The sequence below is a fragment of the Gadus macrocephalus genome, chromosome 7 (genome assembly GCF_031168955.1).
Source record: "Gadus macrocephalus chromosome 7, ASM3116895v1".
Lineage (NCBI taxonomy): Eukaryota > Metazoa > Chordata > Actinopteri > Gadiformes > Gadidae > Gadus > Gadus macrocephalus.
The window spans coordinates 11,765,536-11,787,961 of NC_082388.1; the positions used below are offsets into that span (position 1 = coordinate 11,765,536).

Sequence of the window (22,426 nt, forward strand, 5' to 3'; positions counted from 1 at the left end):
TCTCTAAGAGGGAACCCAGAATCACACTCCATCATTGGCCAGTAGTGCACACAGCATAATCAATCCTTTAGTCACACATATTGATTGGCATTAGTATTCAAAGTCAATCCACTGCAGGAAGCACACTTTTCTAATATCAGGCTTTTACACAATGGCTGTAAAGAAAGCACACAAGGCTGTCATCACAGGGCTGTTTGACGTCGATCAAACTGTGCACACACGTGGGTCAAGTGCAGGTTAACCTGTCCCCTTCTGTGCTGCCTGCAACGCCCCACCCAGAGAATCGTGAGTCACCACAAAGTCATAAGCTATGCAGATCTAGGCGGAATATGATGGAAACTACAGCAAAGAAAATGAAAATGCAGCTACAACAAAGACTGTGAAATGACGCGGCAAGGTAATTCTCAAAGGTTTCCTCTACACGATGTGAAGCGACGTGGACATTTTTAGACCAGCTCTCAGCATTGGTAACGTTTTCCTACATTGCCCGAAAAAAACATACTCTTTGTATGTTTTCAGATTCCCCAGATTCTCACATCAACATTGCATCAAAGTTTGCGTCTTTAAAGTTTACATTTTTAAACCTTTCGTGGCTCACTACCCCATTTTCTCTGAGCATCGGAGTATGAAAGATACAACACATGTCAGAACTATTTATAAACACAGTGGCTACCTCACCACATCTTCAAACATACAGCCATACCATCCCTGATGTTTCCCAGGGCATGTTTATAGTGTGTTCTACATTCAGGAGGAGGAAGTCAGGCTTTTTTGCGATGGCATTCAGAGGAAAGAAGTGACAGTCCCATGTGTAGAAAACCTAGGGAACTGCACATGGAAGCAGAACCGCTGCTGACACCAGCCAAATAATTCATGGATTTTGTTGATGCAAAGCATATAATATGGATTATGAACATGGCCGTGGGATCATACGTACTTTATCTATTTCATATTTTGCAATTGTTTTATCTACCAGATAGTTGTATTCAGAGTTAACTTGTACATGTATGTGTTTAAGGTGCAGTTTGTGGTTAGGAGTTATGCATAAAAGGTGGATACGGGTAGACTGTGCAGAATTGGGTTTAAACCGAGAACATTTCAGCTTGTAGACAAACACCCTGACCACAAAACCTGTTTTTTGACGTCAGGAGCATCACAGGTTATGAAGATCACTATTCATGTGATGTGTTCTCTACACATGTGACATGTGCAAGCATACTATCTCACTGGAAAAGCTAATTATTACAAGGTTATACCGTTCTGCCCTGTGCTAGATAATGAAGAATTCAAAATGCAGAATATAGAATATGAAAGTATGGAATGTAAGAATTAGAATAGAGAATTTATTAATATAGAATCTAAAAGTGTAAAATGAAAAAGTGCTTCTTAAGTTCCACTAATTACCTCAAGACACACGCATAGTCTAGAGCCTAGACAGATGCAGAGGTTAGGGTTGGGTTCTGGTTAAGCTCAGGGTTTAGGGATCTCAGCCTGAGAGCAATGCATTGTGGGTCTTACCTCAAACGGCCGTCCTGGGCCGCCGCGCCCCCAGGGATGATTTTGGTGATGAAGATGCTGGGGTCGTCGCCCACGTGGGGGTTGTCAGTTCCCCCGGCGATGCTGAAGCCCAGACCTGAGTTCCCCTGGGGTGAGACGCACGCAACACCAACAGTGAGCTTGGCGGGTAGCAGTGAAGTAGGTCAAAGTAAGTCACCAAAAACAGACTAATTACTATTTAGCTGTTCAGGGGGATTTTATCCAATGAAATGAACAATGAATATGTTATTAAGGAGCAGGTTAGGGCATGTTGATCATGGGTTTGATCTCTGATATCCACAGCCTACCAGTAGGCAGATTGTGGCCACTAGTGATCTGACACAGAACACCCTAGCCACTAATACCCTTCCCTTAGCCATCATTCATGATAACATTAGCCCCCTGAACTATCTTAAGCAGCGTCAGTGTTTTATGCTAGGCTATATGCGTATAGGAAATGTAACTCCACAATCAATGGCATCAGAATTGTGTGGCGGAAAAAGATGAGCATGTGCAAATAAATAGAGAGAGAGAGAGGCTAAGGTTCAGGTGTCAAAGCTCACGGTGAAGAACTCACTCGCTCCAATGTGATCTCCTCATATTCGATTTCTCCTTCGGTTCCATTTACCTGTGCAGAGGATGAATAATAATAATAATAATAATAAATACAATTTATATAGCGCTTAATATGGTACTCTAAGATGATTTACATATTGCCCTATCAAAACTATGTAAGACAGACTAGGAATAAAAGAATAAATGAATATACACATACTGGTCAATTGATTAAGCTGAAAACAATAATTGCAAATTAGTTACTGTTGAACATTGGTCATTTTGACATTTTATTATGTCAAGTCATAACCTTCAGTCATAACCTTCAGCTGTGTCAAGTCATAACCTTCAGCTGAAGTCATAACCTTCAGCCGTTCACTGTAAAAAGTGTATTTTTCAGCCGTTTCTTTCTGTGTGTAAAATATATATTGAACTCTGCTTTTGCCATTTCTTACCTGTGTGTGTTGCTAATCAAACAGCATGTTTTTGCCGAGGGAGTTTCGACACAGAAAATAACAACACTGTCTGTTACTCATACGCCATGGAGGAAATATGTATTCAGAGCTAGTCCTGTACTTGGCTTGTAACTGATAATGAACACCACTTCTACAGCCCAGTTCGCCTTCTGGCTAAACAAGTAAGCGACACACAAGGTACGTGGCGGAAAATTAAGCCAATCCCAGAAGAGGGATAGAATTATGAAACTTGTTATGGTCTCTGACCTAGAAAACAGTTACCAGCATTTTGGTGTCAGAGTCAATCAGAGGGAAGTTAGGAACCCTGTTTAGAGGTTTGTTCAAATTTAAGATGGAATTTTATAAAAAAGAAAAAATTGTGATCTAGTCAGAGCATGCTGTATGTATAACACATTTTAATTCACTACCTAGGTAGTATGATGATCTGACTGTTCCTGGCATGGAAGTGACAAAATGACCCCAAACTCCATCCCATAAACATTACATAACTGTATCATCATCTATAGGTCTTTTCTCAAGGTATTTTCAATGAGGAGGATTCAAAAGAAGTCTTACGTATGGCGAGCCGTCGAGTGTGTCCGTGTTCACAACCATTGGGGGAGAATTTCCCTGTGGGAAGAAAGAAAAACTGTAAGAAATCTTGTTAGGCAATTTGAGCAGCTAGCTAACAGTTCAACAATGCAACAATGACATCTGCTGAATGACATTGAGACATGAATGCCTGTTATCTCAGTCTCTCCGTCAGTAAGTTAGCAGAGAGCTGAGATAGTTAGCCGGCACCGGTAGATTGGGGAAACACACAATGTTCACAAGAGGACACAAAGCAATCAATGAAAAGGTCATCAACTTTGAAACACCTTTATTCAAATAATGTCCCGGGAACCAGCCATTGTGATTTTCCTGTAATGACCCAATACAGATGAATAAAATTGAGATTACTAGTGTCCACATGAATATGTGGCTCATGGGGTCAGTGCTGAAGTGGTACATTGTGAAATCTGAGAGATATAGACAGTGACAACTCAAGATTCTTGCTAACGAGGAAGAAGGTGATGCAGCGAATGGCGGGTCAATGGAATTACAGACGCATTGACAGTGGTGTTTTTTTACATGCAGTCTCTCTTCCATGCTCTCCTCACTCCTCACTCATACTCTCTCTCTTAGACATACACACATTAACAAAGGAGGACGAATTGGTTTGTTCTAATGCATAGCATCCCAGAACCAGCTCCATATTCTTGTGTCCAATGGCAGGTGCTAGGATTGAGTATAACGTCAAAGTGTACCTGATCTGCAGACCGATAGAAGGGGTCAAGCAGACAGAAATTGTAACCCTCAATCTGTGTTCAAACAACCTCAATCTCTCTCTATTGCTCTCTCTCTCTGTTTCCATCTCTCCCTCTCTTTATATTTATATATATCCATCTGTCTTTCCCGACCTGTCTTTCCAGCCATATGTACTCTACTAGCTCTCTTTCTCTCCTTCTCCGTCTCTTTCTTTCTATATATATATAGATACATATGTCTCTCTTCATCTCTCTAGCTAGCTCTCGGTTTCTCTCTCTTTTCCCATCTCTATCTGTCTGTTATTCTCTTTCTTTTTGGTCCGGCGTACAAATGGCTTGGAAGTCTCCATGTTTACCAAACTGCCATTTCTCAGTAACCATAATGCTTGAATACCAGAGTCACAAAGTGTTTGTGTGAGGTTTAGGAAAGGAACACAGTCAAACATTGCACACATGTTATGTTCCCTTCATGTGTACTTCCTCTGTAGACATATAGGGGATATACTATACAAATATTATATATTATAAACCATGGATACAGAGTATGACACACTGGTATGTATAAATATATATATGGGAGGGGGAGAGAGAGAGGGAAAGGAGAAGAAGGGGTTTAAAGGGGAGAGAGACTTTTAAAGAGACAGTGAGATATGGATCGACGGACAGAGATGAAGTCGAAACGACAAAGAAAGAGGGAAGGAAGAAGAGGGAGACAAAGCAGGGGATGAAAGGAAGAGAGGTCATTGAAGTGACAGAGTAAGTCATAGACAGGCCGACGGACAGACTGACAGACAGGCAGACAAATAGAAAGACAGGCAAAAAGAAGGGACGCATGAAAGAAATAAAGAAGTGAGTAAGAAAGAAAGAAAGAGGGCCACTGTAAATAAATAAATAAATAAATGAATAAATAAATAAATGAATAAATAAATAAATAAAGATAAATGAGCCAAAACAACATTCTCCAGACGGTCTTGACCTTAGGGTAGTGCAGCCCTAATTAAATGTGTTTGCTCATGGATGTTGATGTCTCGTGGTCTGAAGTTTCGGCGTCTTCTGGTTTCATTGGGTTTGGTCTTGAATATGAATAGCACATATGAATCTTTACACAAGTCTGATCATATGTGCATTCAGTCTCCCTGTTTGTTATTAGTTGAGCCGAATTGGTTTTGCGTAATTTGTGCTCGAACATATATCTGGTATGTGGGTAGGGATATTCAGCCAACAAAAACGCAGATGCATGAGTTCACATGAAGGTTTCAAAGCAGAAATGTCAACGCCCCTCCTATAGCATTTTATATTTTTTCGGTATTTAATTTAAAATCATGAACACAGCAATAATAGTTGAAACACGCGCTAGTATTATATTAGTGGTATTAGAACAATACCACCATATTCCACAGGGCTCCTACCATCAGGCGTGTATGCTGACTCCGGGCTTTGCGCACGTTGTGGATAAAACGAGAGCCCATCTTTTTGGCATACCAGACGGACATCAACATGACTGTTCAAAATTGGTTGATATCTCCGGCGCAGGATTTGGCAACGGCCGTCGTTTACATCCCAACCACACAGCAGTTGGTATGCTAGCTGTTCTAGTAGCTTCTTCACTCGAAAAACGTCCAAGTACTGATGTTCCGTAGCGAATTTAGCTAGGAGTCACGACATCATGGCGTACTAAAACAGGTTATATGCATCCAAAAAACCGGCTCCATATAACAGAGCACTAGAGTCAAAATATAATAACTTCTGGATCGTTATCTTTTACTCAATCTGTAAGCTTCGTTTTAGATAAGGTCAACTCAAACATTTGACGCAATACAGCATGTAATCTTCATAATAGAATGTGTTCGATTGTAATAAGACAGCATTGCAGTATACTAGTGGGACAAATATAATATCAGAAAGTATTCCTGTCACCCGGTATAACACTATACTGCTAGTGAAAAGTATTTCATTATACTCGCAGTTTAAAGTATCGAACTATGATCTTAGCAGTAATACACTATACTGCTAGTGAAAGCTACTCCAGCATACTCCTCAAAGTGTAAAGTGTTGAACTATGATCTGAGCAGTAATACACTCGTGGAAGATATTCCAATATACTCCTCGCAGTGTAAAGTATTGTACTATGATCTGAGCAGTAATACACTCGTGGAAGATATTCCAATATACTCCTCGCAGTGTAAAGTATTGTACTATGATCTGAGCAGTAATACACTCGTGGAAGATATTCCAATATACTCCTCGCAGTGTAAAGTATTGTACTATGATCTGAGCAGTAATACACTCGTGGAAGATATTCAAAAATATACTCCTCGCAGTGTAAAGTATTGTACTATGATCTGAGCAGTAATACACTTGTGGAAGATATTCAAAAATATACTCCTCGCAGTGTAAAGTGTTGTACTATGATCTGAACAGTATTACAATATCCTGCTAGTGGAAGTAACTCAAGTATACTCCTCACTGTATAACGTATTATACAATGATCTGAGCAGTAATACACTAGTGGAAGGTACTCCAGTGTACTCCTCGCAGTGTAAAGTATTGTACTATGATCTGAGCATCAGATATACTGCTAGTGGATGGTACTCCAGTATACTTGCGCAGTTTAAAGTACTATCCTGGTTGCAGTTTTGAGGGGATCCCAGTGTTCCCCGGCTGGGCTGGAGAATCCCTCGGAGGAACGACCTCGTTCCAAAACAACGCGCCCAAAATAAACCACTGCCTCCTCCTCCTCTTCATCAGAGATCCATCTCACGAAAGAAACAAAAAAATTCCCCACAAACGACCAAAGAGCAGACGACGCAATAGTGAAACGCACAGAGGTCCTGCGTGTTCTACCCTGGATGGCTGCGTAACATTCCCGCTATCTCTACTGCTCTTCCTCGCACTCCTCTTCCTCTCCAACCTCTCTACATCTCTCTCTCTCACTCGACCTCCAGTTCTCTCTCTCTCTATTAGTCTAGTTATCTCTCTCCCTCTCTCTCTCCCTCTATCTCTACCTTCCTCTCCATCCAGTTCTCTCCTTACCTCACTTTACCTCCAGTTCTCTCTCTCTCTATTAGTCTAGTTATCTCTCTCCCTCTCTCTCTCCCTCTATCTCTACCTTCCTCTCCATCCAGTTCTCTCCCTACCTCACTTTACCTCCAGTTCTCTCTCTCTCTTGCTCTGTAATTCTAGTTCTGTCTATTACTTTCTCTGGCTCTCTTTGTACCTCAACTTCTCGCTCTCTCTGTGTATCTATATAAATAGCTTACTGTCTATACCCTGCCTCTCCTTATCTTAATTTATATCTTTCAATTTATAAATATTGTCATCTTATTCTCTCTGTCTTTATTTCTATACATATATATATGTATATATTCCTCTGTGTCTCTCTATATTTCTCTCTCTCTCTCTCTCCCTCTCTCCACATCTCTATGTTCTGTCTCCCTCTCTCTCTCCCTCAATCTCTTTGGTTCCCTCAGCATGACTCTCTCCCTCCCTCCCTGTCTTCCACCAGAGTGCACTACACATCCACTCTCTCGCCCCCCGTCTCCAGTTCTCGAGGGAGAGAGCAGGAGGAGGAAAGTTGGACGGCAATTACTCGGCTGTCTCAGCGTGTGTGTGTCACGCTGGAGAGCCTGATGTGGCAGCACGAGGACTCCTACACTTCAGCCGGCCTAGGACAGTAGCTCACACACACACACACACACACGCACACACACACACACACACACACACACACACACACACACACATGTATATAGACTCCCAAACACACCCGCACTTGCATAGACTCACACAATACACAAATATTTGCATACAAATACACACACAGACGTGCATTCGCACTCATTCAGAATCAGGCATAGCCAAAATCACCGTTACTATGACGATGGAAGAGCGACAGCAGTGTGTACAGTCTCTGCCATTATGTTTAAACAATGACAATTTTGTAATGTTTGTTTTATTTTCCTATTTTTTACTTTTTCTTCATTCCTCTTTGTGTTGGTTAACGTGTTGGATAGCCAAGAAAGCAAGGGCTAAAATATGGAGAAGGAAGCTCGATATTTCTTGCAATTTCAGCAGTTCAAGTTCAGTACTTTTATTGCCATATCGACAGAAATTGATAGGAACTTGTTCTGGTGCTGTTCAATTAAAACAACACACACACACGCACAAACACACACACACACACTCACACGTACACATACATTGTATCATATAGAATGAGCACAGAAGCAAACACATGCAGACAAAACCACAGCACAGAGGAGCCCTGCTCTATAAGTAAATTTCCACAATGTTGAATTAATAATTAACACTGGAAATGTGAAGAAATAAATAGTACTACTAGTACAGTATGATAATATAATCGAATGAATTAATTAATAGTCTAATAGTATAGCATAATAGTATAATCTAATTCAAAATATTGACCTATATAAATATATAATTGAGGTGATCACAGCCTCAGGAAAGGTGTGGCCAGTGATGTGAGGAGCTGTACTCCCGATATCGATATCATACTCAAGAGATATCCGACTTGTGACCTCACAAGTGGGCATGCCCACTGAGGTACATGATGGACAGATCAATCCCAGTCTTTGATTAGTCACTGAGTCCAGCCATCAAGTGATTACAGTCGGACGGACGCCCCCCACATTGTGACGTCACAAAGGGATGGATCCTGAAATGGACCAGGAGTCACGATGACCCGCACAGTGCAGACAAATCGCAGTACTAAACGCAAGGCAGGACAGTGCGGTGGAGGAGAGGGTGTTTGACTCTGAGCCGAAAGGTTTGGATGGATGGAAGTCACCGTGGAAATAAGCATCCATTAGGATGCTTATTTCCACGGTGACAAAGTAATCATGTCAATGAATGTGCTCACTGTTTCCTAAACACAAGCGGAGGAAAAACTAATATTACCCGATTCATTGTCCCTAGAAAAGTGCACTATATCGCAAAATGACCAAGTAGCCCAAGCGCTGTGCTCATCCCTCCTGTTTGTAGAGCATGCAGCGCATCAGCACCATGGACACAGACCCATAATCCAGAGATAATGACCTGGTTTGGGTTGGGGGTGGGTCTAGGATAGATTTATGAAACTAATTGCACGATGTGATACATGACCGGGCGTTAATAACCTCTTGCACCAAAGCAATATTCCACAGTTTTGCTGTAATGGCGCCTGAAATTGCTAAGGAGAGCAAACAGTTAACTCTGAGAAATCCAATACTCTTGCACACAACTTTTTAGATGGAACATGCACTGCCCTTCACAGCCTTGCATCCCATTATACACAGAAGACATGTGGTTCGCAGCCACTCACCAACACATCGTGAGCAGAGCTATGAAAAGCACCCGTGAAGGTGGAGCTGTCAACTAACTTTTTTCCATATCTAAACAACGTTTCTCTTGCTCTACCTGTCCAATACATTCTCTCACCAATTGCAGTACCCTCTCTCTTCGATGGATGAGGGGCCGATGCATTTCTTTCTTTACTTTGCCTACTGCCTACTGCCTACTGCCTTCTCTCTCTCTCTCTCTCTCTCTCTCTCTCTCTCTCTCTCTCTCTCTCTCTCTCTCTCTCTCTCTCTCTCTCTCTCTCTCTCTCTCTCTCTCTCTCTCTCTCTCTCTCTCTCTCTCTCTCTCTCTCTCTCTCTCTCTCTCTCTCTCAGCGGACCTGCTCTGCAGCTGTAGCAGTAATTACAGAGGAGCTGCGGGGACGGGTTTATACATTTATTAAAGAAAGAAGAAGAAAGGAGGAGGAGGAGGACGCTGTGAATAAAGATTGGGACTAGAGACGAGGGAGTAGTTGAGGGAGTCCCTGCAGTCGAGAAATGTATGGAGTCAGTTTCCTGCCATAATTCAAACCTGAAAAAAAAAGTTTCAAAGGCTTGTAAGTCTGGGTTTGAAAACTCAACACCTTGTAAAAAAGGTTTTGCAACACTGAAAAAAGAGATTATAACCTGAAAAAAAATAAAAATAAAATTCAAACATCTGTAAACATGATTTTGTGTTCTATTTTATCTTCATCATTTTCACCAACACATTTTCAAAGTTCAAACAATTTCACCAGCGCATTTGCAGAGTTTCAAATCTGGCACTGTTCTAACGGTGTATTTCATTGTTGCCAGGTTTTGAAACCTTGTAAATGGGATTCTGCAAACAGGTGTTCATACATTGAGAAATACGTTTTGAAAGGTTGAATATTTAGTTTTAAAAACTTGTAAAGGTGTACGTTAACGACATTACAACGTATTTTTTCAGAACTGACTTTTCAGCACCGACTTTTCAGAGATTTGACCACACAGGCGCAAGCTTTGAGTCACGTGAATATTGGCAGTGTTCTGACGCCACTCGTTTTGAAACTCCTGACAGTCGAATCTGAAAACGTTCCTGGGGGCCGGACCATTTAGCTCTAAACCTATTGGTTGCTCTCGGCTGACGTACATTCCAATCACATGTGCCGTTCACCGGGCTGTTCGTGATTGACAGTGCTCTGCCGATGACACGAATAACAACGGGTTGATTTCGCGGTTGATTTTGATTTCCATTTTCTGGAACCAGAGTCTCATCTCCATAGGACGCGACTAGCAAGGACGCGTCCTAGCAAGGCTGCAGCCTTCACTTTGGGAAACAGCCATGGTTCCAGAAAATGGAAATCAAAATCAACCGCGAAAGTCGCTTGTTATTTGTGTCATCGGCAGAGCACTGTCAATCACGCACAGCCCGGTGAACGGCACATGTGATTGGAATGTACGTCAGCCGAGAGCAACCAATAGGTTTAGAGCTAAATGGTCCGGCCCCCAGGAACGTTTTCAGATTCGACTGTCAGGAGTTTCAAAACGAGTGGCGTCAGAACACTGCCAATATTCACGTGACTCAAAGCTTGCGCCTGTGTGGTCAAATCTCTGAAAAGTCGGTGCTGAAAAGTCAGTTCTGAAAAAATACGTTGTAATGTCGTTAACGTACACCTTTACAAGTTTTTAAAACTAAATATTCAACCTTTCAAAACGTATTTCTCAATGTATGAACACCTGTTTGCAGAATCCCATTTACAAGGTTTCAAAACCGGGCAACAATGAAATACACTGTTAGAACAGTGCCAGATTTGAAACTCTGCAAATGCGCTGGTGAAATTGTTTGAACTTTGAAAATGTGTTGGTGAAAATGATGAAGATAAAATAGAACACAAAATCATGTTTACAGATGTTTGAATTTTATTTTTATTTTTTTTCAGGTTATAATCGCTTTTTTCAGTGTTGCAAAACCTTTATTACAAGGTGTTGAGTTTCAAACCCAGACTTACAAGCCTTTGAAACTTTTTTTTTCAGGTTTGAATTATGGCAGGAAACTGACTCCATAGAAATGGGGGGAAAGCAGTACAAAAAGCTGTTATAGAATCTCTATCTATTAACACAAAAAAGCTGTGGAATTGGTAACCCATTCCTTTCAGCGTGGAGAAGGTGGAGCATGAGAGAGATGTTTAGAGAGGGAGAGAGGAGGGGGCGGGGGGGGGAGGATGAAAGGGAGGACAAGGAGGAACAAGGAGGAGGTAGGGGGAGGAAGTGGAGGAGGGGGAGGAGGAGGAGGAAGGTGGTGGGGAAAGGAGGAGAGAGGAGAAGGAAGACAGGAGGACAAAGTAAGGGAGGAAGGAGTAGAAGAGGAAGGAGGAAGGAGTGAAAGGCGGAGGATGAAAGGAAGGCGGAGGAGGAGGGCAATGAGGAGTGGTGGGAGGAGGAGAGTCAGTTTGTCCGCCATGGTTATTTTTAGCAGGGAGGTGAGGATGAGCAGAGGGCAGAGTGGACCTTGTTTGTGTAACAAAGCGAGCAGGGTGTAACCACCTATAGCGTGTTGGACCGCTTCCACATCTCACGCCAAGACCTTATTATACACCGTGTATCACGCGTCTGGGTGAAGCTCCCATCTGTGATGACACCACAGGGTACATTTGAGATGGCTATTCAACATCACACCTGGCGGTGAACCAGGGAGTAAAGTATAGTTGAACTAACATCAGTTAACCATATTACACATGAATTTCAAATCAGCACATTGAGAGATTAGAGTGCAGATCCTTTAAAAAACGCTCCCCCATTTCCATCTCTGAAACCTCTCAGAGTCCTCGGCACGGTGTAAAACATTTACCACATTTCTGATGGAGTTTAGGAATTCACTTTTTGATCAAACAGTTTGTGGCCTAGTTGAAAGTCACATCTGTTTAATAATAGTGTTTATCCCCAAATCTGTGCACTGAATAATTTATGTAGCCCTCCAAAACCAAACAAAAAACCTAATCGGTTACCCCTTCCCAAATTGCGAGGAAAAGACAGCCATAGATTTAGAGATAAAAAGAGTAGAAGCCAGATAAAATGCATAATATATTACGTATTGGGTGTCTTCTTTGGGGTTAGATTAAGAATTTTGGCTTCGTACTTCTGCTCAGACCGTTCCTTCCTGGTTCTGATGTTCCCTTCTTATTGTTGAAAACAGGGACCACTAAGATATGTTCTATATGAAGTATAGGATTGTATTAGGTTAAATGTATAATGCATGCTGTTTTATATGATTTACCTAGTATCTTCCTAGACCACTTGTCACGATACGTACAGCAAAGCATATTCATGCATTACATCTTTTGTATTTGAGGCACATGGAAATACATGTCTTATCATAACACATTAAATATATTGATGTATTTAAAAATAATATTGTGGATTGTCACCCGTTAGAGGCTTCTGTTGTATATAATTAAGATACATTTTGGGCCAGAATTATTTGAGGATGTGGCATCTACTTTGCAGTCTTGGATCACTGCATTAACAGACTTTAAGAGCATAATAAGAGCATTTGAAGGTTATGGATGTCATTCTCAACAGTTCAACACTGACACCTACAGGCCACCGTCCTCCACCGCACAAAACACCATTCCTCTTTCCAAAAGATTATCAGCAAAACAAGCACAAAAAGAATACCGCCCCACAGGAAGTGATCAACATCGATACGAAAAGCAAAAGGACATTCTCACTTTCAGTAACATGATCCATTTCCCAGTCAAACTGGATAAAAGCGCGCTGGCCTGGTGAGAAGGAACCAGGGAGGGAATGCGTATCGATCCACCAGGAGGATTTATCTGCCCATAGTGAGTGTACTTAGGGACAACACCCCCAGAGAGTTATCAATATCTTGGGTTGGAGCTCTGTTCTAGTCAGCTCAGGCTACACTAGCAGAGTTACCAATCACCAGGGTAGGAGCGCTGTGCTATATAGCTCAGACTGCACAAACACATTTATCCATATTATCCTGTAGGAGTGTTATGCTAGCCAACTCAGGCTAAGCTACCACAAACACGGAAAAATACAATGTACAGTGCAAATTACCATCTTATTCTGTCTGTTCAACATTCTGTCACAAACTAGCAAAAGCACAAATTACACACAAGCGGGCACACACAGACACACACACATACACAAACACACACACACACACACACACAAACACTACAACTACATTATGTTACCGATTAATTCTGGGACAACACATTGCACATCATAAGGCAGTTTGTTCAGATGTTAAGATTAATGAATGCTAACGGTTCGAAGCAGCACATGAAACACTGTGAATCAAAGTAAAAGGAGGATGACACATTCAATTCTAAAATCGAAACTTTCTGGTAATATTCAAGACAATCATGAAAAACAACTAAATCAGCGTTGCCTAGTTTAACAGATAACCACAGCTAACTAACCCTAACTCCAAAGCTCTATCCCCGAGACCTCCTTCTCTCTCTCCCTAACCGTCTCTCCCTTCTGCTTTCTCTCTCTCCCTTCCCCGTCCGATCTCGCCTTACAATGCTTAAAATATTTGTTCCTTTTCAAAACGGTGGGTTTGGCGTGGACCACAGGTCACTTCCTGTGGGTTTCATCCTCTTTATGATGGGTGATAATGCGTGATGGTGTTCATGGTGGGTGACGACTCCGAATGGCGTGACCGGCGGCGACCATGCGAGTGGCGGCGCTGGAGGCGCTACACCACATCTCTTACCAGCGTGGAAACGGCGGAGGTGTACATCGGCGTGTGTCCCGAGGACATCAACACAGGCTGGGGAGACAACATGGAGGCAGAAGAAGAAGAAGAAGAAGAAGAAGGAGAAAAGAAGGGTCATTGGGCACCGCAATCAAGATGGCCACTCGGTGGTGATGAGGGACAGACGCCATTTTAAATTATTCCTTGTTCGTTGGGTGGAGTTGGAGCGATGTCAGTTCTGTGAGATATCCTGTTATTGTAGGACGTCTCAATTTCAGGCTTGGGAGACCCGGTAAGCCGCAACCACTGTAGAGTTTTCTTGTTAAATTTTATAAAAAGTTTTTTGAAAACCAAAGGCGGCTTTTAAAGGTAGGTTACCGGCCGGAGGGGACATCTTCAGAGAACATAAACAGACAGCTTTAATACTCACATCATCGTTGTGATCCTCATCGATCTTTAACCTGACATATCTATGGACTGCATGTATTGGGTTGAATTTCCTTTACGGTCATTTGATCCGCGATGTCAACACGGGGCTGTGCTGGTCATGTGTGAGGAGGGTGTTATGGTCTGATGGACGATTTCAGGGGTTCCTCTCTATGTACACACATACGCACACAAACACGCTGGTTCCATTTAAGATATACACAAGGTTATTTTAACTAATATGTAAAAGGAGCTCCTTTTCACTTTAGCTTATATCAACAGAGCCTTTACTAGGATGACTACTGCAATGTTTACAAAAGGTCATTGTAGCAAATGCAATTACTCTATGTTGTATCATTATTAATTAAACCTGATGAACTGCCATGAACTGCTGCAATCAAACAAAAATATGTGCTTTAATCTTTATATTTATATATTTATTTTATACTCTTTTTGTCTGTTTTAGTGTCACTGAGGTAAGGCCAAAAGCAAATTTCCACCATAGGCTGGCCTATAAAGCCATATTCGATTTTATAATAGTATTTCAGTGAAATCTACTACGACTTGAATCGTGTGGTACACTGTGTCACGTGGGTCACATGGTACGCATAACAGTGACGTCACTGTGCAGCAAGTGGTGTAGCACAAAGGGAAGAGAAACGTGAGACAATGATGTCACATAACGGACGCTCAATCCCGGAATGCACTCAGGAGATCAAGTGAAGACAGGGCCGATGTCAATGACCTCACCTCAACCTTGTGGTGACCAGACAGACACCGTAATGACCATGAAGTCACAAAGACTTCATTATAGCATCATATTCATTCAATCCTAATAAAACAGTATTGACCTCATTATAACACCATGAACAATGACCTCGGAATGAAATCATGATACAATTTGAATGACCTCATAATGGTGTCACAAGGAAGGTGTCTCCATTGAAGTACACAGGGTAAAGTGAATGCACTTTCAGAACCACTGACATTTTCTTACAATGGCAAATTTTAAGAAATAGGTTTTGTTTCAATAGTTTTCTAGATGGATACTATAGAGCAAAACACTGAAACAATGATGTATGCTTTAGCCTGTAGTCTGCATCGAAAATATCACACAGCACCATTTTCCTTTTACACACTTTCTTTGTATGACTAAATAAAAAAAATCTATAGTTAATAATTAATTAAACTTAAAAAAAACAAGAAGAATGAGAGTTCAGAGGAGAGTATTAAAGTATATAAATGGAGGAGGCTAAGCAAAGACACGCGTTGCTGCGTATTAGTTATTATTCTGCAAGGACCGCCATCTTGGAGGCTGTAGTTACAGTAAACATCCATTAAGGGTCCGGTTGAAGAGAGACCATGATCAGGTTACTACTGGCGACACCTGTTCCTACGTGTACAGCCATTAGCCGCTGTCTGGTCCAGTGTCCTCATCTCCTCCTTTAGCACTGGCTCATTCTCTCTCTCTCTCTCTCTTGCATTCTCACTCTATCTACAGTGTATATCTCCCCCTTTGTATCTCTCTATCTCTCTTCTTTACTGCTATGAAGTATGATGGTGAAATATAAATACAGCTTAAAGGAGACCTATTATGGTGTTTTCCAACAAGTAAACATAGTATATGAGTTCTAGAAAACATGTTTTTGAAGGTGTTTGCTGGAAATAGCTTTTCCCCTCTGTTTCAGTCCCTTCAGAATGCGCTGTTTCTGGTGTCTGTAGCTTTAATACAAATGAGCTGCTGCCCATTGACCAATGAGCTGTAAGAGTGAACCACAGCATGGAGGAGAAGTGATTGTTGCCGTTTGCGGACTCCTGGAGCTCAATATATATATAATATAATATAATAATAATAATATTATATAATACATGGGCATTTATATAATATTATATCTAATATCACGGCCAAAAGCTATGTGCGCCTCAGATGATATTATGAATCATAAAGACTGCGTCTGCCGTCTCTGGTACTTCCACAACAAGTAAAGACTCGTTACAGTGGGGGCCTTGACTCTCTGAAGTCCATGAACCGCGACATGGAGGAGAAAGGGAATGCACTCCAGGACCTGAGCTGCCGGACTGCCGCCGAGCTCTCCCCGCCAGATCTGCCGGACTGCCGCAAGACTCGCCGAAGCTTTGGCAGCAGTCCGGAGGGGGGAGCTCGGCGGCAGTCCGGCAGCTCAGCTCCGGGAGTACAATCCCTTTCTCCTCCATGTCTCCTCCTCTGGACTGCCGCCGAAGAGGGATTGTAATCCCCCCGCCGGAGCTGCTCGTCCGCTGTTCCACAAAATCGTAGCTATGCTCTGATTGGAGGGGAGTGGGGAAGTGGGAGGAAATATTCAAATGTGCCCCCTTCCTACGTAGGAGGGGGCGCCAAAACTGACTCGCTCGTTTGGTAAATGTAGGCGGGATACTTTCAGAAATGCATATCTCACTCAAAAAATCATGTACAGACTTTTTTCAAAGTTTGTATGCGTTTGGGAGCATCAGAGACCCAAAACATCACCCCAACCCCCAGGAAAAGTGTTGTTTTCATAATATGTCCCCTTTAATATAAAAATGTAATATGCAAAACACTGTTTTGATAGTGAGCAATATCCTATTAGATTGCAATTATGTTTTAGTTCATCAACCATAAATATTCAAATGAAGTAGCGATGGCGGACCATCGACTTTGGCCTGATCGTCTGAAAGCTGAGACGCATAGATGTTTATGTTGCTACCGGCTGATCTGATCCCTCGAGGGAACACATGCAGCATTTGAAGAAGGGCGTCGGGTGTTTGTGTATCTGCACATCGCCAGGTCGTTGGGTTACATGCAAGAATCTATCCACACATGTCCTGCGTAGACCAGAGAGATGTGTTGGCTTGACAGTACTTTTGAGGACTGACTATTGATAGTCCAGTCTGACCATCTGAGTCCTCAGGAGTTTAGTCCAATGAGTATGCGGGTCTCTGGTGGGTCTGTCCAGTCCTGCCGTCACTGGAGATGTGTGTTTGTTTCTGTGTGTGTGTGTGTGTGTGTGTGTGTGTGTGTGTGTGTGTGTGTGTGTGTGTGTGTGTGTGTGTGTGTGTGTGTGTGTGTGTGTGTGTGTGTGTGTGTGTGTGCGTGTAGTTCCATTAGCATACTACCTTCAAGAGTGACAAGAGTTTTATTTTATTTCATCTATGTTTATGTTTATATCCTTTATGTGTTTGTGTAGGTCCTATCTTAACAGAAGAGGTGTTATTGTGTTTGTGCGCATCCTACTCTAACAGGAGAGATGTTTATGTGTGTGTGTGTGTGTGTGTGTGTGTGTGTGTGTGTGTGTGTGTGTGTGTGTGTGTGTGTGTGTGTGTGTGTGTGTGTGTGTGTGTTTGTTAGTCCTACCTTACAGGAGAGATGTTTATTTGTTTGTGTGTGTGTGTGTGGGCCTTACTCTAACAGGAGAGATGTTTGTGTGTGTTTGTGTGTGTCTGTGTGTGTGTCCTACCTTAACAGGAGAGATGTGTGTGTGTGTGTGTGTGTGTTTCTGTGTGTCTGTGTGTGTGTCCTACCTTAACAGGAGAGATGTGTGTGTGTGTGTTTGTGTGTGTCTGTGTGTGTGTCCTACCTTAACAGGAGAGATGTGTGTGTGTGGTGTGTATCCGTGCAGGGCCTCCATGGCGGCCAGGTTCTTGTCGCTCATGTGCAGCATCTCTGCGCTCTTCCCTGGGGCCAGGTGGGATGGACTGTGCTCCAGGGGGGGCGTCTCCTCATCCTGGTACCTGTACTTCTGTTAGGGACACACATACCAGAGGGGCTTCAGGTGGGGGCGGAGAACACCACTCAACCTGGTACCAGTACTTCTTTAAGGAACACACACACACACACACCATCAGACACACACACACACACACACACACACACACACACACACACACACACACACACATTAGGGGTCGTCCGATTATAGGTCTTGCAAATTATCGGATTTCGATATTCGGCATTCTTACAATTATCGGAATCCATCATTTATGACACAGCCTCCCATCTCTGTCCACAGCCACAACTCTGTGGTCCAGAGCAAACTCTCAGCAACATTTCTGATTGGTTACATGTCAAGATTAGTAACCTGGCTCCGCTGAATGCTACTGTGCCGCATAACTATCTCCGACCTGGAGACGTTTGTGGAAAACCGACAATTGTCGGTTTTCCACAAACGCTGAGATAATCTGTGACGGGTTTAAGTACTTTTGACGTATCTTCATGAAACATGATATACTCCTGTATCGGAATCATCAAACAGAAAAGAGGCACCAGAAGCCTTGTTGCATCTTTTTTAACTAACTCTTCGAGGGGTTGCTCTACACAGTACCTATATTTTTCAACAAATCCATAAACCCTGACACACATTCATAACACTACACCACCGACAGGCACATAGGAAGGCATTTGCCGGCTCGAGCTCTGGTGAGCGTGCCAAGCTTTGTTTCAAAGGTCAGGCAGCAGGTATTGACAAAATGGCAATAAACATCACAATCCTCTATCCTCGATGTTTCAAAAACACAAATCTTATGATCAATATATACGACAACAGGCCTGCCCAGTTCCTCAGTTCAACCTCCGAAAATGCAAAAATAATTCACTTTGAGGCAGGGATATGCAGTTAACCAAACCAACTTAATAATTGATTGATGTAGTATTAGCTAATAATAGCTATATCTTTGAGTAACGTTGCTGCAAGTGCAACTGGCACTTATTTTATCAACCACATTGCGAACGTAACATTAGTGACCTGTATTAGTCTGTATTTTTACGTGTTAGCCCATGGTCAAAAGAAGCTGGTTAAAAAAGCGTCTCGTAGAGCATTTGAATGCGATCGAGCTATCGCATTCAAATGAATAGTTAGTTACGTCAATGAAGTTTGTCCCAAAGCGATCTCTGTCTCTCTTTCTTGTAAAGAGGTGCAGGATATTGCTGGCAGAGACTGTCGACAGAATGATACTGCATCTATGACCTATGAATCCATACATGGCCTGCAAATAAGGTGTTCAGTTGTCAGAGGTGATTAGTAACCTCTGTTGATATTGTAGCCCACATATTCAGCTATATGAAGTAGCCTAGTTTTGAATGACAGGTTTCCTGTTACATAATGGAAACTAATTCAAGGCTTTCCGGAGCTGTTTTGCCTTAAAATGAAGCATTTCGTGCATTAAGCATATGTCAGCTCGCGACCACCCTTTTAACTCTCTCTCGCTCTAAATCCTCATTGCAGATGGATGCACTCAAGAAAAGAGACAGTTTTACATTTTACCAGTATATTTATTTCTATTTTATTTACTTTATAAAAACTGCAGGGAACTATTTTGTTTATTTATTTAGTTACGCATTAACATTTATTAATTGAAGAAATATTGCTCCGAGCTCCGTGCACATTTTGTTTTAAGATAATTCTCTTTCAATGAAACCTATGCTTAAAGGCATTTTGAAGTTTTGTGGGGGAGTTTATGTTATTGTAAATTTGGTCAAATTAAAAAAAATATTGGTCGGTCGACCCCAATCACACCCACCCACACACACACACACACACACAAATACACACACAAATACAAGGAAGCGGATTTCAGAACGGCAGGAGAGAAACAAACATACGCACACAGACAAAGACACACAGACAGGCAAGCAAGAGTTCAGAGAGGTAAGAGAGTAACACACACACACAAACATACATAGGCAAGCAGGGGGATCAGAAAGGTAGGGAAGTGATACACACACACACTGAAATAAACAGTGAAAGCTATTTTACTTGCACTTAAACACAAACACACAAACACACACACACACACACACACAAACACAAATATATGTTTCAATATTACATGTTTCACAAACCAAAACGTCTATGAGTTTGAACCAGTGGGAAAACAAACCTTGAAAATATAAACCACAGTGTACAATCAATAGTAATAAGCCTTCACACACACGCACACACAAACACACACTTAACAACTAGCCCACACATGTCCCACGGCATATAGATGATATATGTTGTAGTTTGTGTGCCTTTATGAATTCCATGGCCAACACAAAGCAAACCTAACCACGGCTCATGCCGCTACACACACACACACACAGAAACATGGCCGCTTTGTCATGGGAACCCCCCCGATCCACCCATAATAACGTGGCCACACCTGGGCGCCATGCCAAAGCCCACTGCGTGAGGCACACATGGTAGGTCACACATCACGGCTAGATATCACAGAATGGTCACACACACACACACACACACACACACACACACACACACACACACACACACACACACACACACACACACACACACACACACACACACACACACACACACACACACACACCAGAATTTTCCACTACAAACATGAGAGGTGGGGGTTTTAGGGGGTGAGGAGGGGAGAGTAGTGGGGTATTCTGGGTTCATTGGACTCAGTGCCAATTAGCAAGGTTCTGTCGCTGAGGTGAAGCCATGTGGAAAATCCGTCCATCCGTAGTAATGACCGCACAAGGAAGATGGTTGCGGTTGTACTGTGGTAGTACAGTGGACATACAGTCCCAGTAGTACAGTGGTAGTACAGTGGACATACAGTCCCAGTAGTACTGTGGTAGTACTGTGGTAGCACAGTGGACATACAGTCCCAGTAGTACAGTGGTAGCACAGTGGACATACAGTCCCAGTAGTACTGTGGTAGCACAGTGGACATACAGTCCCAGTAGTACTGTGGTAGTACTGTGGTAGCACAGTGGACATACAGTCCCAGTAGTACTGTGGTAGCACAGTGGACATACAGTCCCAGTAGTACAGTGGTAGTACAGTGGACATACAGTCCCAGTAGTACTGTGGTAGCACAGTGGACATACAGTCCCAGTAGTACAGTGGTAGTACAGTGGACATACAGTCCCAGTAGTACAGTGGTAGCACAGTGGACATACAGTCCCAGTAGTACTGTGGTAGTACTGTGGTAGCACAGTGGACATACAGTCCCAGTAGTACAGTGGTAGTACAGTGGACATACAGTCCCAGTAGTACTGTGGTAGTACTGTGGTAGCACAGTGGACATACAGTCCCAGTAGTACTGTGGTAGTACAGTGGACATACAGTCCCAGTAGTACTGTGGTAGTACTGTGGTAGCACAGTGGACATACAGTCCCAGTAGTACTGTGGTAGTACTGTGGTAGCACAGTGGACATACAGTCCCAGTAGTACAGTGGTAGTACAGTGGACATACAGTCCCAGTAGTACTGTGGTAGTACTGTGGTAGCACAGTGGACATACAGTCCCAGTAGTACTGTGGTAGTACAGTGGACATACAGTCCCAGTAGTACTGTGGTAGTACTGTGGTAGCACAGTGGACATACAGTCCCAGTAGTACTGTGGTAGTACTGTGGTAGCACAGTGGACATACAGTCCCAGTAGTACTGTGGTAGCACAGTGGACATACAGTCCCAGTAGTACAGTGGTAGCACAGTGGACATACAGTCCCAGTAGTACTGTGGTAGCACAGTGGACATACAGTCCCAGTAGTACTGTGGTAGGAAACTAGGACTCTAGTGTTTGTATACTCCTAGTAATACAGTTGTTTTTACAGTCATAGCACAGTGGTAGCAGTCCCAGACTAGTAGTACAGTGGTAGTGAAGTAGAAGTGGAGTGGTAGTACAGTTCTAGTAGTACGGCAGTACAGGGAAAGTACACTGGAAGAACATTCATAGTAGTACAGTGGTAGTATTCATAGTACAATGCATCGTAGTACGCTGTTAGTAAATTCATCATAGAATACAGTTGTGGCAGGACGGTGGCAGTACATTCATAGTACAATACATTGTAGTACGGTGGCAGTACATTCATAGTACAATACATTGTAGTACGGTGGCAGTACATTCATAGTACAATACAGTCGTAGTACGGTGTTAGTAGTACATTCATAGCACAATACATTCATTGTACGTATAACAACTGTACTGTCAGTACAGTCGTAGTACGGTGGTAGTACATTCATAGTACAGTACAGTCGTAGTACGGTGTTAGTAGTACATTCATAGCACAATACATTCATTGTACGTGTAACAACTGTACTGTCAGTACAGTCGTAGTACGGTGGTAGTACATTCATAGTACAGTACAGTCGTA

At 42.5% G+C, this 22,426-nt stretch overlaps 1 protein-coding gene across 8 annotated transcripts in view; it reads right to left on the bottom strand.

The window, feature by feature from the left end:
• The window catches only part of LOC132461566 (disks large homolog 4), a 77,090-nt gene that overhangs the window by 13,699 nt on the left and 40,965 nt on the right, over positions 1 to 22,426 (bottom strand). For 4 of the 8 annotated variants that reach the window (XM_060056758.1, XM_060056757.1, XM_060056756.1 and 1 more), the window contains exons 2-6: positions 17,893 to 18,054; positions 13,892 to 13,948; positions 3,123 to 3,176; positions 2,114 to 2,164; positions 1,519 to 1,643 (exon numbers count right to left, since the gene is read on the bottom strand). In XM_060056758.1, coding sequence (XP_059912741.1) covers positions 1,519 to 1,643; positions 2,114 to 2,164; positions 3,123 to 3,176; positions 13,892 to 13,948; positions 17,893 to 18,054 — 449 coding nt within the window. Of the gene's footprint in view, positions 1 to 1,518; positions 1,644 to 2,113; positions 2,165 to 3,122; positions 3,177 to 5,262; positions 6,807 to 6,886; positions 7,233 to 13,891; positions 13,949 to 17,772; positions 17,793 to 17,892; positions 18,055 to 22,426 lie in introns of those variants that run through there. The other 4 variants (XM_060056761.1, XM_060056760.1, XM_060056755.1 and 1 more) reach the window with 4 other exon arrangements.